The following is a 16,879-nucleotide window of genomic DNA, read 5'->3' as shown; positions in this document are numbered from 1 at the left end:
GCCTTTTACCAGCTGACGGCGTGAATTCGAAATGACCAACGGAAATTGTATATAGAAGCAGATTTACCCTTAAAATGATTTTGAAAAATGATACAAGCCTTAACCTTTTAAATAGAATTATATTTTCATAATATAGAATAAAGTCTAATATTATTATTATGTTATACTTTTTCCATATTTTTCTATTTCATTACAGTATCTATATTTAGTAGACTATGGTTCTCTGTTACATTTTTACATTACATTTTTAGGGACGCTAAATGTTTGCAATGCGTTCGAAGACTACAGTATCAGCAGTAAGGATACCGCAATCTTTATGTTTTGGAAGAAATATTCTCCCCCTGCATTTTTAAGGAGAAACACTTTACCCCAGTAGCATTCACCATCAACGTTGTCATTAAAGACACTACAGTATCTGTGTTTAGTCGACTATAATTCTCTCTTTTTACATTTTTAAGAACGCTAAATGTTTGCGATGCGTTCGAAAACTGCAGTATCTGCAGTAAGGATATCACAGCGCAATCTTTATGTTTTGGAACAAATGTTCTCCCCTGCATTTTTAAGGAGAAACACTTTACCCCAGTAACATTCACCATCAATGTTATCTTCATGCAGTTCAAATTCGTGGTGATCAAAATCCAATATAGTATGAGCTCGCCTACAGATTTATGAAGTACTGAAAATAGCTTCAGCACTAGTACCAGTGATTTAATTTGGAATTGTTGGGCTTTTGATGGATTTACTACGAATATAAAAGAAAATAAAGGATCGCTGAAATAAAATCGCCTGGTAGGCCTCAAGGTAATATAAAATGTTTGTCATGTTTTTTAGAAATTTGCGATAACAGAACGATTTCAAAACAGTATATTTTCATCTTTGTTAAATTTTCCAAATACTCAAATAGTTTAATTAATAATTTAAATCACTATTTAGCCATAAAACTATCGAAACATTAAGTATGGCCCGTGGAAAACTAGATTAAACATTAACAGTATTTATCATTAAAATTATCAATCATTAAAATTTATCAATATTATCAATCATCAAATTATTTATCATTTAAACAGTAACATTGAAAAATGACGTGCTAGGGTATAATTTTATTACCGACTATCAATATAATATTATTTTTGTAATTCAATGCTGTTATTAATAAAATAAAGTATGGAGAGTACTGAAATATGGTGGGTCGTTCCATAAGTAATCTAAGACTGTTTTGAAATAATTATGTAGGTATTTGGAGATGTTACAATCACGGAATTTTCCCCGTATAATATCCCCATCCCCGCCACAGATTGGGGAATTTCAGTTGGCAACGCTGTATACATCATCATTACATTTGCGAATTAGATACAGCGCTTTATTCCTCTATATCTAATAATAGTTTTAAGTCCAACAATCGCCATTTGCAGAAAGTGCTGCTTTTTGTTTTTAGTTGCAGAAATGCAGCTGAAGAAAGCAAGCAAAATGATTTTTTATTACCGCAAATTTAAATTGTATGAAATAGTAGACACTCTAAAGACAAAGAAAGCTCTGTGCAAAGTGAGTGTCATTTTTGACCAAATACAACAGCGAGTTGATGATTCGGAGCAGTGTTTGAAGATGATCAAGCGTTATAAACCCGAGTTTTTGCATCGATATATGACAATGGATGAAACATGGCTCCATCATTTCACTCCGAAGTCCAATCGACAGTCATCCAAGTGGACTGCACAAGATTAAGTCGCTCCAAAGCCTGTGAAAATACAGTCGACTGGCAAGGTTATGGCGTCTGTATATTGGGATGCGCATGGAATAATTTTCATTGACTACCTTGAAAAAGGAAGGACTATTAACAGCGACTATTACATAGCGTTCTTGGACTGTTTGAAGGACGAAATCGCCAAAAACAAGCCATATTTGAAAAAAAAGAAAGTGCTGCTTCACCAAGACAAAGAACCGTGTCACAAGTCAGTGAAAACGATGGCAAAAATCCATCCATTCACCGTATTCTCCAGATCTGGCCCCTATCGACTATTTACTGTTCTCAGATCTCAAAAGAATGCTCGCTAGGAAGAAATTTTCGTCGAATGATGAGTTGATCGCCGAAGCTGATGCCTATTTTGAAGCAAAGGATATTTGTCCTACAAAGGACAACTTTCTGAATGTGGGATTATAACTCAATGCTGATAATGTCCAAGACAGTATGATGAAAGTGGAAACAACTAAAGGTGGGTATATAATTTATAAACTATAACTGCAGGTAGTTGTATTGCAGACTGTAAAATATTTATGTGCTTAGATATGTGTGTAATTGTTCAGAACTATACATGAACATTTGGTTAGAACATATGAGGAGAGGATGAATATTAATAGTTTTGTAATTTTAATTTTTAATAGTAATTTGTAATTTTATCAAGAATGGTGTACACAGGTAGTAACAAAAGAATCTAAAAATACTGTGATATCAAAATTATTTGACAAGGAAATACACCATCGTAGGAAACAAGAACTAAACATCAATAAGTTAATATGCCCTCTAATGAAAGTAAAATATATTACTTGGATATACAATTGTTAATTAGATGGATTAGACCTCGAGGGGATATCACTGCATAAAAAAACACGCCTACAACTCTACCTCATGGGTTGTGAGGAAAAAGTTAAATGTAAATATAACAAAACAACTCTAACCTATAAAGTATTATGGTTGTATAATTGACTGTGGTTTAAATTATTCGATAATATATGCATTAGATGTACTATATATTAAAATAAGTTTTACTTGATAGCATTTTGTTTCATTATTATATTTGGCCTTTGTTATATGTCAAAGACAAAACGACAAAACTCAGAGTTGATGCGGTAACATTACGACGTTTCGACTTTCTTTCGATATACTAAATAAAAATATTTACAATAGTAATTCTGCAATAATTAATTAACTAGAATGGTAATACCTACCATATTGTGGTGTCAAACCGGCCAATCCAGCATACGCAACAGATTGGGGAATCATTGTTAAACCCACAGTTAAACCAGCTACAAAATCAGCAACTATATCACCCGAGGTATATTTTGGTAACCATTGAAGAATATGGATCCTCTTAAATAAAGTCTTCTTCACTCTCTGGGCCATAGAGATCTCGTTGGATTCGTCCACCATCTTTCCCACTAAATTGAAACTTTATTCACAAAAATATATATTTTTTAAAAAATCAACATGGTTTTCTTAACCGAATAGAACATTTTCAACAAACAACTATAGCAAATCTGTTGGTGGCCCTTTCATTTTATAACTTTTACTTTATCAATAAACGGAGAGATGTTAACTACACATTTCAAGATCTGCAAACAAGGGCGATAACAATGAGCATGATAAAAGTGAATGAATATTAAAATACGGGCAAACAAGAGATAAAAATAACAAAAATTGTTACCGTTGTAATGATAATAGCTTTATTTGACAAAAATTAAACAACTATTGACTAGATTATGTATGTTTTTATCATGGAATCGTTACCCATTCACAACTGTACGTATAAAAATTAAGCAAGCAAGCCGGTGTATCAAGTAGGATGTTCTTGATTACACATTAGTGTTAAACATATGCCTTTGTCTAGCTCATAAGCTAATAAATTTAATCCAACAAGAGCAAAACAACATTCAAAACTCGTAAAAGTTAAATCGCCAGAGTTTATTTAGTGTTGATACCAGAGCTGATTAGGGATTCTTAATACGTCATAACAAATTATTTCACTGCTAATAATTTAACCGCAATTGATGCAATCACGATTCTTTGAGTAAGAGTTCGCTGTTTTTTACTAAAGCTACGTGCGGGACCATTACAACCACAATAATCAATATATAGCCCAAAGTTATTTTGTACATACATCATCAAGATGTTTAATGTATTGCCTTCCGCAATTTGTAAATTCATTTTACAATCAGACAATATTTTCCTTTTCATTTTATTCTATTTAAAAAGAGACACAATGCTGTCTGATAAGCACGAACGTGTAAGAGAAATCGCCTGCCTTAGAGGGATAAGCATTTTTATTGTTAAATATTAATTTGCAGCGATTTTTATAGAAAATATTCCTTAGCATGTTGCAGCTGCACTGAATATTAGTATGGACACGGTTACTGAAATATCTCAAAAATTTAAAAATATGATCAATATGATTTACAAATCAAGATCAGCTTGATGTTATCTCTATCAGAGATTAGATATAGGAAATGTATAAAAACAGTGAGTACTTTTTCAATATAAACATAATTCAATACAATTATTTCCAAGGAAATTTTTAGTCAGAAAAGCATGCTTGAAATAGGAATGGTTAATAATACCTTCGGTTTGGATGAACTCGACCAGGCACCTTGAAGAATGGAAGACAAATGATGGAATTGTGAACAAATTTTAGATACATTGGATATTAACAGCTTAGTTATTTATTTGAATAGAGCTTTCTGAATATGCGACTATGATTTAATACTGACAATTTCCAAGACAGGGTCATGAGAGTGGAAACAAGTAAAGGTAAGTATATAATTAATATATGATAACTGTAGGAAATGTTATTGTAGGATGTGAAAGATTTATGTTCACAGATATATGTGTAATTGTTCAGAATATACGTGAGCGTTTGGTTAAAATGTGCCAGGAGAGAAAGAGTAATAAATGTTTTGCAGATATGGCAAATGCATTGAGGAGAATGCAGTGATTAAATCTAGTTTTATCAACAAAGATGCATACAGGTATTAATAGAATAAACTAAGGGAAAATACAGTGATATCAAAATGTCTTTACAAGGAAACACTGTACCGAAGTAAACAACAACTAAGCGTAAATGGTAATAAATATGCTCTCTAATGAAAGTAAAATATATTACTTGGATATACAATTGCTAATTAGGTGGATTAGGCCTCCAGAGGATACAACTACAAACGCGCCTAGAACTTTAACTCATAGGTGGCATTGAAAAGACATATAATCAAACACAACCTTAACCTACAAAATATTATAATAATCAAACACAACCCAAACCTACAAACTATTATAACTGTGTACTTAATTGTAGTTTTAAATCCTTCGATATCTCCTATAATGTTAAAATAAATTATACTTGATAATAGAATTTTTGTTTAATTATTTTATTTATATTAGAATTTTATTGTATGTCAGAGCCAAACTGAACTAAAGCTCAGAGTTGCTACGGCAACATTGCCACGTTTTGACGTCACAAATTTAAATGACGTATGTACAAAATAATTTTGGATAGACCATGTGTTTTTCAATAATTACATTTTGCATTAGATATGCATAGTATAATCTTAATTTACAAATAGATGTATTACCAGTGTTCTGTTTTACTTACATATATACACAAGCAAGGCGAGTACGGGATTAATATATCAGTATGTATTTCCAAAATTTAAATAAACCTAAACTACTTAAACTAAAGTTAAAAGTAACAGTTATTTGTTTCTCCTCCTATCATCCTATAAACCTGTCACCTGTGATCTCCAAAGTTTTTGAAAAACTATACATTAAGAGACTCAAAATAATCACAGAAGAGAGAAATATTATTCCAGGCCATCAATTTGGCTTCCGTACTAAACACGGAACAACCGAACAAATACACAGATTAGTCAACCCAATTAACAAAAACTTATATGATAAAAAATATTGCTCCGCTGCATTTATCGATATATTTCAAGCCTTCGACAATGTGTGGCACACTGGACTGCAAATTCAATTGAAAATGTTTTTACCCCATACGCACTTTCAACTACTAAAATCATACCTCACAGACAGACATATTATTGTAAAATAGGATAAAGAATACACTGATCTACATCAAATATATTCAGGTGTTCCACAAGGCAGTGTCTTTGGTCCACTGTTAATATATTGTATATAGCTGACCTACCCACCTCAAGAAACACTACCGTTGTAACAAACGCTGACGACACAGCGGTGTTATCATCACACGAGAATCAAATATCAGCCACAAAAAACCTTCAACTTCATCTGAACAAAGTCAAATTGCGGTTGAAAACATATCGTATCAAAGCGAATGAGACAAAATCTACTCATGTGACATTCACCCTTTGTAGAAGAAATTGTCCTCCTAGAAATTGTTAAACTAAACCTAATGTATTAGCTGATAAGGCATAAATCTAAATTATCTTTAGTCGTCGAGGTTATGCTGTATAAGTCAATACTTAGGCCAATTTGGACTTATGGTATTAAACTGTGGGGTACTACTAGCAAGTTTAATAAAGCTATCCTTCAGAGGCCCGAGAATAAAGTGCTGTGAGTAATCGTCGATGCCCCATATTACGTCTCCAACAAACTAATTCAGGGCGATATCCCTTTGGAACCCATAACGAGTGTGATTCGAAGTGTTATTGTAAAGTACTCTGAAATACTGTTAGTGCATCCCAATGCACTCGCCAAACAGTTAAATGTGAGCGATGTCAGTGCAGTGCGTAGGTTCAAACGAAAACTACCATACGAACTGATTAATAGACACATAGAGAGAGATATAATAATTTCTAGAATAAGTTAGAATAGTCTTTAGAATAAGTTAGGATGGACTTTAGAATAAGTTGGAATAGTATCTAGAATAAGATTTAGTTTGTACAGCAGATCACTCACTGAAGCGATATTCTACATGTCAATGTAGTTATATTGTATAACGGATATCATAAAATAATACTTATTGCTCACGGACAGATTGTTGAAGTTCTCAGTTAGTGTGGTTTAGTTCAGTTCAATCTTCTAATTTCCTGCGTTTTGTCCAGTAGCTCTATTGCTTCCACATTGATTTCGAGGTCATCGTGCAGTTTTTTGTTACTTAAGTAGCGATAAACATCGGTAATTAATCGTAGAACTTTGTTTTGGCAGCGTAGGTTTACTAGTTTATTTGATGTCTTAGTGCAACCTAATATTTGCATCCCATAGGTTCAATTTGAATTTTTGAGTGACTGAGCTATTAAAATGTATTTTTTAGTCTCTAGTCGAGCTGTTGACTGGCACTTCTACTTCTTATATAGTATTTCTACTATACACAGATATATATATTTTGCCATGTCAACTGTGTCGTCGGCAAAAGTTATTTCTTCTGTTGTTTGGATATCAGCATTATAGAGCAGATGCAAGATTAGTCCCAAGACATTACCCAAGGGAACTTAAGCCGAAACAGGTTTGTGTTGAGAGTGCCCCTTCATGCGAAACTGTAAATTTTCTTTCGAAAAGACTTTAACAGTTGAAAGTAGTTTCGCGGTAAACATTTGTTCACCTTGTAGGTTAGTTCCAAATACAATACCCGGTCAAAAGCTTGTGAGACATCCAGGAATATTGCACCGCTGAATTTCTTAAAATGCCTTTTCAACAACCGCTGTTATTCTGTGCATTTAGTCCATTGTCTTTTTAATGGAAAGAATGTCTTTAATTCAAAAAATCACTAATATATCAAACTGCCCTCGTAATATCAGCAACATTTTGGTTTGGTTGGTGTTGACTTTCAAAAGCTGTGTGCCCAATATATCAATTTTTGAGTAGGTTTCTTGTTTTGTTTTTTGATTGCAATGGTTTCAATCAAAAAAAGGGTGGCGTTAATCTGTAGCTCCAGCTTCGAAAGGCCCAGAAATTCAACAAAAAATGCCCTAGTATCAGTTCTGTCATTTTGTTCCGTCTTAATGTAAAAGACACCTTTTTCGTAAAACTTCCCAAAATTGGTAAAACAATAAATTTCGTTCTTTACAGCAGCGTTTTAGGATTAGTTGGTTACACAAATTCGTGAAAAAATACTAGTTATATTTTTCATTAAGGCCATACAACCTTGATGTGCTTTATTTTGGCATCCATCTTATTCACCAGATTTAACTCTCTTCAACTTCTGGCTGAATCTTAAAAATCTCAAATTCGTGTGGAATGGATTCGTATCAAATAGAGAAGTTACATGACAGCCACGGAAGGATACTTTTGAATATTGGGTCTTGCAGATTATCTCGAGTGTTATACAAAATTTGGTTCGTTTTTACAAATATAGAAGGAATATATTAATAACAGACAAAGGGCTCGACCTTTTACGTTACGGATTTTCAATATTTATTCCTTTATTTATTTAAGAGGGTTTTTAATCTAAAGATTTTAAAGAAATTTTAAGAAAATCTTAAGAGGATTTTTCAAAATTTAAATTAATTTCCGGGAAATAGGTGATTTAGCGACGCGGCATCCAAGACGGCTTGTAACTAATCCGAAACCACCTTTCTTCGAGAAGATTTACTTGAAATTTGGAGCGAGCCTTCTATGTACATTCATCTATTGTAAAATTAAAGCCATACTAATATTTTGATTTTTACTATTTTTAAAAATACGAAAATATAAAATAAAAGTAAAAAATGTCTCATCTTTTTAAACATAACTGTAATTTGGCCAAAAAAAAATTGTTTGACATCGAGGGATCTTAATTTTTTTGAGACACCCATTTTCATCAACCTGTAGCTTTTCAATTTTTTAATTTTTTTGTTTTGCGTATACTTTAAAAATTAATAAATATCTAATACGAACTGGATATTAAAAATATTGTTTATTTTTTTTATTTCACTTCAAGAAAATACCTAAAATTAATGCATTTAGACTAGAATACTCCCTTAGAAACTTTACCTTCTTGGTGCGGACCTATTGACCAAAACTACTATTCGCGACTTTTTCAAGAACTTTGTGATATTCAAAACATATACGAGGATCACTAATTATATTTCGGGAATAGGAAAAAAAAACAAATAGTTAAGCTGCGAATATATTTTTATTGTTTTTCAACGTACTCGCCAGGATCGATACACTTTTGCATACGCTTAAACCAATTTTCAAAGCATTTATTCCATTCCGAATGAGGTATCTTTAAAACATTCTAGCTTCTTCGGGCGATGAAAATCGTTGACCACGCAGTTTATTTTTCACGGATGGGAACAAAAAAAAGTCATTGGGTGCCTAATCAGGACTGTACGACGGATGACCCATCAATTCGAAGTTTTGGGTGCTCAAATAGTCTCTTGTTTGAGCCGATGTGTGAGAGCTCGCATTGTCATGATGAAGAACAATACGGCGTCTCTTGTTTAATTTCCTTATTTCTTCTGGCAAACAAATGGTTGTGTACCAGTCAGAATTTACTGTTTACGATCCTCTACAGGCACTGTTGCAACATAACCAGTTTTCCCGAAAAAACAGATCTCATAATGGGTGACATGATGATCTTACTTAATCATTTCGCACACAGCATCGATGTTTTCTGGCACAACAGCCGATTTTGGACGACCTTCACGGAACTCGTCGGACAGCGAACTACGACCAAGATTGAATTCAGTAAACCAGCAATACACGGTGGGTTTTGATGGAGCTTCATCGCCAAAAGTCAAATTAAGTTGATTGACGCACTCTTGTTGTCGAAAATCGTAAAAAATCATCGCACGAAAATGTTTACGATTCAGTTCTATTTTTTGCCGAGACGAAACTTTCAATTAAATACAAAATAAACAAATAGCGTCCATGCGACAAAATGTCAATCTTTACGATGTCATATGGACTCACATGATAACAGTGTTGCCAATTCCTGAAATATAAATAGTGACCCTCGTATCGCTACAAAGCCATAAAAACGTCGTAAAAACTTTTTTATCCAACGACAACAATTAATAATTAATAAGCAAATTAGTTTTCATGTTATTACACATCGCTCAATAAGCATCGGGTCTGATATATAGACAATGCCACTTCCCAACCTTCCTCGGCTTAACTTTCCAACGACACGTTTCAAAATTTCATGGCAAACTTTTCTTTAATTTAACGATTAGAGTAGCTCTATTTTTTTATTTATTACATTGTTACTAGTGGTTACCGACCAACCTACAATTTATCTTTGCAAGGACTTAAATCTAGGTATATATCTAGGAGGATCCATCGAGCCCATCTTAGTCTCTGTTGTAATAATGTTTATGTATTAATACTGTTGTTTTTCTATTAAATACACCTCACTAAACTACACTACACAATATCAAACAGTTTGATTCTTTTAAGTTTTGTGTCCTATTCTCATGTTATCCAAGAGTGGTATTGCTTCGATATTGAGATGATAATGGAGTATGAACTCATGTCTCCTTGCAATTCTCTTGATTTCCTGAGTGGCAGTCGGTATCTGAAGGTTTCGGTCTAAATAATCAGTCATGTAGTATATCAGTGCACCTACAATACTTCTCAACACATTGTTCTGAGAAAGTTATATTAGATTTCGCGAAACATCTCTATAACTGACTTCCATGTGTCCATATAGGCTTCAATAGTTGCTTGTATAATAGAAATTATTATATATTTATAATTATGATTTTCTTTCACGTTTGTGTCAATTTATTTATATTGTCACTTGCCTGTAGCAACAAGTTTTAATATTCATGTGGATTCTTCGCTATTGTCTCCGATAGCAAAAATCGCAATATCATCAGCAAATGTAGCCATCGTGATTTTTCCCACTTATGGTATATCATATGTGTAGATTAGGTAAAGAATTTCCCCAATATATGTTACTTTCTTATGGTATACCTGCTTTAATTTCTTTTATTACAGAATAGGTTTTCTATTTTTTGACTTCCTATTCTTTGGCTGTAATGTAAGATTTCAATAGTCCAGTGTGCTGTTTCGGTAACATTTTCTGTAGCATATGAACGAGGCCATGGTATATCTTATTGAGGGCTTGTGCTACATCTAAGAATATAACTGTACATACCTTTATACCTTCATAGGCTTTTTTCATCTTAAAAAAGGCGTTATTCTGTGCACCTGGTCAATTGTCGTGGTGTTTTATTCTTTTCAACAGTGAGTTTTTCAAATTCTTTAGATATTCCTGGTAACAGTGAGATAGGTCTATAAGCTTTTATTTCATTTGGTGATATTTCAAGTTTTGGGATCATGATAATTTCAGTAGCTTTAAAGAGGCAAGTTTTGTTTAAAGATCGCGTTATATAGAAACATTGCTTAAATTGTAAAAGAATTGTATTTAGAATTGCTTTGGCTCATATCAAAACAATGCTTCTGGAAAAGAGGCTCAAGTGAAGAAACTGTTACCGCACATTTGTTTAGTTTAAAAATATATTTGGCTTTAGCACATACAATTCGTCTTCAGATTTATTCATTTTAGATAATCTGTTAGAAATAACACACAAAAATTAATTTAAATGCATCAAAATAAATATACTGAAAATTAGGAACACTCTGGTATAGCAGCGAGAAATCTTCACAAAGAGTAAAACTAAATATTAATTGTAGTTACTAGGTTTGCCGGCCACTAAGAAAAATATCGATATATCGGGAAAAAAAGTATCGATAATTTTTTGCAATATATATTGATATTTTTAATAAATCCTTAGAAGAATGTACTAAACATTTAAAATTAAATATAAATTTGAAAGGTTTTATGAAAAATTATTAAATGGTTTCTTATAATGTTTAAGAAATATATTTAATTTTTTGAAAAAATATCTCGCCTGAAAAAAATATCGATATGTCGGTCAAAAAAATACCGGCCAAAAATATTGATATATCGATATTTTTTCGGCATCCCTAGTAGTTCCACTTCGAATCACTTTCAAAACATGTTCGTCCTAATATTTAGCTCAGCTTTCAACTGACTTGGAATCAGCTTTTACTAAACTTTTATTTAAATTCATTATTAATTATATTTATATTAAATAATTGCCCCATTATGACGGTACGGATTACTGTTGTACAGACGATGAATAAAACCGTCAATAATATAACTTTTTTTATACAAAATGCTGGTTTTTCACACAAATATCATTGTAACATTCATTATTTTATTTTTGTTATTATTTAAATAATTTCTCTTCAAACCACCGCCGACTGCAGACGTACCTTTCAGAGCGTTCTGTCGTAAAAAAGGAAAAAAAAATCTGTGTTACTATTGGTGTCATAAAAGTGCCGGTCATAAAAAGTGAAAACCTAGGCTCAACCATTGTAGGGTGAAAATGTGATTTAAAACGTGAACTATTGAACGTGAAATTTAAAATTTATTTTTTATAAGCAAGGCTCTACCTTCTGGGAATGTTCTTTCTTATTTTCTTTCTTAACGCACGTAAAAAAATTCAAATGTTTGACACTGAACATTTTAAAGTTTTAATAAGAATTGGACAATAATATAACGAACTTTTAAATTTGTTAAATTGATTCAAACACAATTAAAACAACCCTAGCTGAAGAAGATCACGCAGTTGTAAATATACATAATATTAAACATCATGCAACAAAGGAGCCACTCCCAATGTTTTATATTGATTTGAAGCCAAAAGAAAATAATAGACATGTTTACTAGATTAAGTACATGAACCACAGTGTCGTTAAATGTGAGCCACTATACACAAAAATAATCATCCCACAATGCGCTAGCTACCAAGCATATGGGCATACTAACATTCTGTCGCATGTTGTATAGATATGTGCAATGCGACCAATGATTGCACGCTCAAAATACGTGACGATAAAGTAAAATGCGTCAACTGTGACTGTAAGTTATAAGGGATGCCTAGTCTAATGTCTAAGAAAAAAAAAGAAACTTACAGCCAATACCATTTAACTCGCCTAAAGCACCAATACAAGACCCTTATATATTATACGCACACGGAGTAACCAACAGTCAGACCCAACCTAATGCGCAGACAACTCCAATCACCACTGCCCTGTAAGTACTATTAGTAAATGAGAGGAAATGATGGGTAAACTTATGGAGCAAATAAGTACAATGACGAATTTATTCACCGTCGTCGATACCAGCCTAATGACTGATAGCCATTACAGCAAATACAAAATAGCCGTCTGGAATGCTAATGGACTCCAGCAACATACCAGGGAGCTTAAGATTCATTGCCAAAGGAGACTACAATGCAAAACATGTAATGTGGGGATCTAGATTAATAACAGCAAAAGGCAGAGAATTAGTCAAAGCAAAGAAGGCACATAACTTAGAGTTAGTCATTGTTTCAGTCAGATAGAAATAAAATTTCCGATACCATAGACTTTTGTGTTACAAAAAATATTGACACCAAAACGTGCAAAGCTAAATCATGCTTCGATCTATCATCTGATCACTCACCAGTTATTATAACAGTGAACTCAAATATTCTCAACAAAACAAAACCACCATCTTTGCATAACACCAAAACCAACTGGCCATTATTTAGAGAGAAATTAGACAGTTTAATATCTCTAAATTTACCTCTCAAAACAGAAACGGATACAGAAATAGCAGCAAAATATATAACAATCAAGTTAAACAGGGTGACGAATACACTGACCTACACCCAATATATTCAAGTATTCTGCAGTGCAGTGTTCTTCGCCCATTGTTATATCTTATATATACAGCTGACCTACCGACTTTAAGAAACACTATTGTTGCAACATATGCTAACGATCCACCGGTTTTATCATCACACGAGGATCCAATGTCAGCCACCTCCAACTTCATCTTAACAAAGTCGAATTGTGGTTGAAAATGTGGCGTATCAAAGCAAAGGAGACAAAATCTACCCATGTGACATTCACCTTTTGTAGAATAACATGTCCCTCAGTAAAATTGAATAATCATGAGCTTCCGCAAGCAGACAATGTTAAATATTTGGGACATTTCGATCGACGTTTGACATGGAAAAAACATATAGTTACAAAACACAAACAGCTTGGGCTTAAACGAAAACAAATATATTGGCTGATATGAGGGCGTAAATCTAAATTATCATTAGATAATCAGATTTTGCTCTATAAGTCAATACTTAAGCCCATTTGGACCTGGATGGATGGTATTGAACTGTGGGGTACTGCTAGCAAATCTAACATAGATATCCTCCAGAGATTCCAAAATAAAATGTGGCGAGTCATCGTCGATGCCCCATATTACGTGTCCAACAAACTGATTCAGCGTGATATCCCCGTGTAACCCATAACGAGTGTGATTCGGAGTGTTAGTGCGAAGTACTCTGAAAGACTATTAGTGCGTCCCAATGCACTCGCCAAATAGTTAAATGTACGCAATGACAGTGAAGTGCGTAGGCTCAAACACAAACTGCCATACGAACTGATTAATAGACTCATAGAGTGAGATTTAATGATCTCTAGAATCAGCTACAATAATTTTTAAAATAAGTTAGAATAGACTTTAAAATAAGTTAAGACTATAAGTTGTACAATAGATCATTTACTGAAGTGGTCTACTACATGTTAGGATAGTTATATTATATAACCGACATCATATAATAATACTTATTTCCTACGGGCAGATTGTTGACGTTCTAGGAGATTAATAAAAAAACATTATTTTAAAGGCCGGCAACACAGTGTTTAAAATACAAGAAGCAGTTAAATGGATTAGAGTATGTAAAAGGTATAGCTCAAAATTTATCCGTGTCAAATTTGCATCACTGCGAAAAGACAGAAAAGTAATTATACGAATAACTTGATTATTAAGTAAGACTACTAATCCAACTCTGCCAAAGAAAGCTTTTTGATTATCAACGTTTATTGCTACCGAACTAACGAAGAACTCTACTATCCAAAATATTCTTATAACGCTTAAAGAACGATACTAAATGGCAACAACGTGGAAGCCATATAAGTACTGGATAACACACAGGAAATCAGAATTTTTAAGCGAACAAAAGCACACGAACTTGCATAAAGAGTATAAAGTGTTATTACTGACTTTAACTAAAGTTAGTCGAATTTAATTTTACTCGTCTTGCTAGTGAATTGAGTTAAGCTTTTTTAACAACTTAACTAACTTTTACTAAAACCTTTAACCTTTAATAAATTAACTTGTAAATTAAGATTGTACTAAGCTTATATAATGTAAATTGTAATATTAAAAAATAGTATTTAAATTTTCTTTTTAATTTTTTTCGACAACTATCCATTTGTTGTCCATTTGGAAATAAAATTAATTTAAAACATATTACACAATGCGAAGTTATGCAGGATTTCGCCTTGAAACACGAAAGACGATTACTAAATCATACAAACGTGGAAGCAATACAACTGCTGGACAGCGCGCAGGATGTCAGGAGATTGAAACGAACAAAACCATAAGAACTTGTGTGAACATTTAGTGTGTACTATTAGTGTAAACTATAGCTATAAGTTAATAGTTAATAAATAATTATAATTTTATAATTGAGAAATACATACTGATGTATTTTCTCGCACTCGTCTTGATTGTTAATTAATCCAAGTACATAGGAAAAGCAGTAATAAATTAATTGTAAATTAAGATTGTACTAAGCGTATCTAATAAAGATGTTATAAAAAAAAATGTTACACAATGGTAGTAAGGAGAAATAGTGAAATATTATCAAGCTATCAATGTTGAACTTGGTTATATTTTCACAGAAATTACTATATACAAGTTATCAATTATATATAATAAAACTGAAACAAACACTGTCGTCAACCGGATATATTATATTATAAATTATGGTAGCTTACATCTCTGTACTTACTGTTTCATAACAACAACTTTTATATCTACAAAACTATCAATATTACACCCTCGCCGATATAACACCGACTAATAGTTAAACATATATGTTTTATCTTTAAATTTTATTTTATTTACTCAAGAGTGCAATATAGTCTAATCGGTGATGAGGAAAACTTTGACTAATTAAGTCTAGGACAAATAAAACGTCATTCTTATAAAATCTGTCTCATAAATATAATGCTTAAACAAGAAAAATCTGTTTAATATTTTACTTTGTATTACAGGCAAGACGGATCCATATCATAACGTTCAAGAAGGTAAATATTGATCTTGAATAAGTTTTCGCTAGATATTTTGCTCATTTCTTATGTCGCGTTAGGGATGCAGAAAAAATATCAATATATCGTTATATCGATATTTTCTGAAAAATATATCGATATTTTTCGATAATTTTTCAGAAAATCATTACTCATCAGATCCTGACTTAGTTCCAATCGTTCCTTGGAAGTGCACTCTTTTGAATAAAAAAGAATTTTTAAAATCGGTCTATAATTGACGGAGGAATCGGCGAACATAAATTCAAACATATATATACAGTCGAATATAGAACTTCGTCGTTTTTCGAAGTCGGTTAAAAATTCTGAAAAATCCTCCTTAAAAATATTAGTACATCAGAGAATAGGAAAACCAAAGTAATAATTTATTTGGTATTAGAACCTTAATAGATCCAGAAAGAACACTAGAAAACAAAACATTATCAGACATTTTCTTTAATGAAGTGATATAAAGAAGACATGAGAAATAGGGATGTAGAAAAAATATCGATATTTTTGGCCGATATTTTTTTTGCCCAATATATCGATATTTTTTTAGCCGATTATTTTCGATATTTTTTCAGAAAAATTAAATATTATTTTTAGCAATCTTTTAAAATCAATACTTAATTTTAAATGGTTGGTCAATTTTAGTACTTCATTTTAAAGGTTTATCTAAAATATCACTACTTTTTAAGAAATTTAGAAATAGCATATATTTTTTTAGGCCAGTATTTCGGTATTTTTGTTTTTTCTTAAAAATATCGATATATTTTTGTAAAATATCGATATTTTATTTCTTATTGCAAAAGAAATGTCGATATTTTTTTGGCCGATATATCGATATTGTTTAAAATATCGATATATGGAAATATTAATATTTTTTTCGATGGCCAATACACCTATGTGGCGCGTTTATTACTATTATTTGTCATTTCTTGGAGGCATTTAATTTCCATTTTAAGAAAACGACTTATCTAGACTCTATTAAGGGAATATTCAAGCCTAGCAATTTGGAAAAAAACACTTTTTTCCATA

At 32.2% G+C, this 16,879-nt stretch overlaps 1 protein-coding gene across 2 annotated transcripts in view; it reads right to left on the bottom strand.

Moving 5' to 3' along the window:
- Positions 1–15,665, bottom strand: part of LOC143195503 (sodium-independent sulfate anion transporter) — a 42,950-nt gene extending 27,285 nt beyond the window's left edge. Inside the window, exons 1-2 of one of the 2 annotated variants that reach the window (XM_076402734.1) lie at positions 15,547–15,665; positions 2,944–3,164 (exon numbers count right to left, since the gene is read on the bottom strand). In XM_076402734.1, coding sequence (XP_076258849.1) covers positions 2,944–3,164; positions 15,547–15,554 — 229 coding nt within the window. In that variant the 5' untranslated portion in view covers positions 15,555–15,665. The remainder of the gene's footprint in view (positions 1–2,943; positions 3,165–15,546) is intronic. The other variant, XM_076402742.1, reaches the window with a different exon arrangement.
- Positions 15,666–16,879: the final 1,214 nt, after the last annotated feature.

Source organism: Rhynchophorus ferrugineus, unplaced genomic scaffold (assembly GCF_030347505.1).
Source record: "Rhynchophorus ferrugineus isolate W39M unplaced genomic scaffold, kcgeb_rfMv2 rfM1, whole genome shotgun sequence".
Classification (NCBI taxonomy): domain Eukaryota; kingdom Metazoa; phylum Arthropoda; class Insecta; order Coleoptera; family Curculionidae; genus Rhynchophorus; species Rhynchophorus ferrugineus.
The sequence above is the reverse complement of the archived record's forward strand: the minus strand, read 5'-3'. Positions and strand labels throughout refer to the sequence as shown.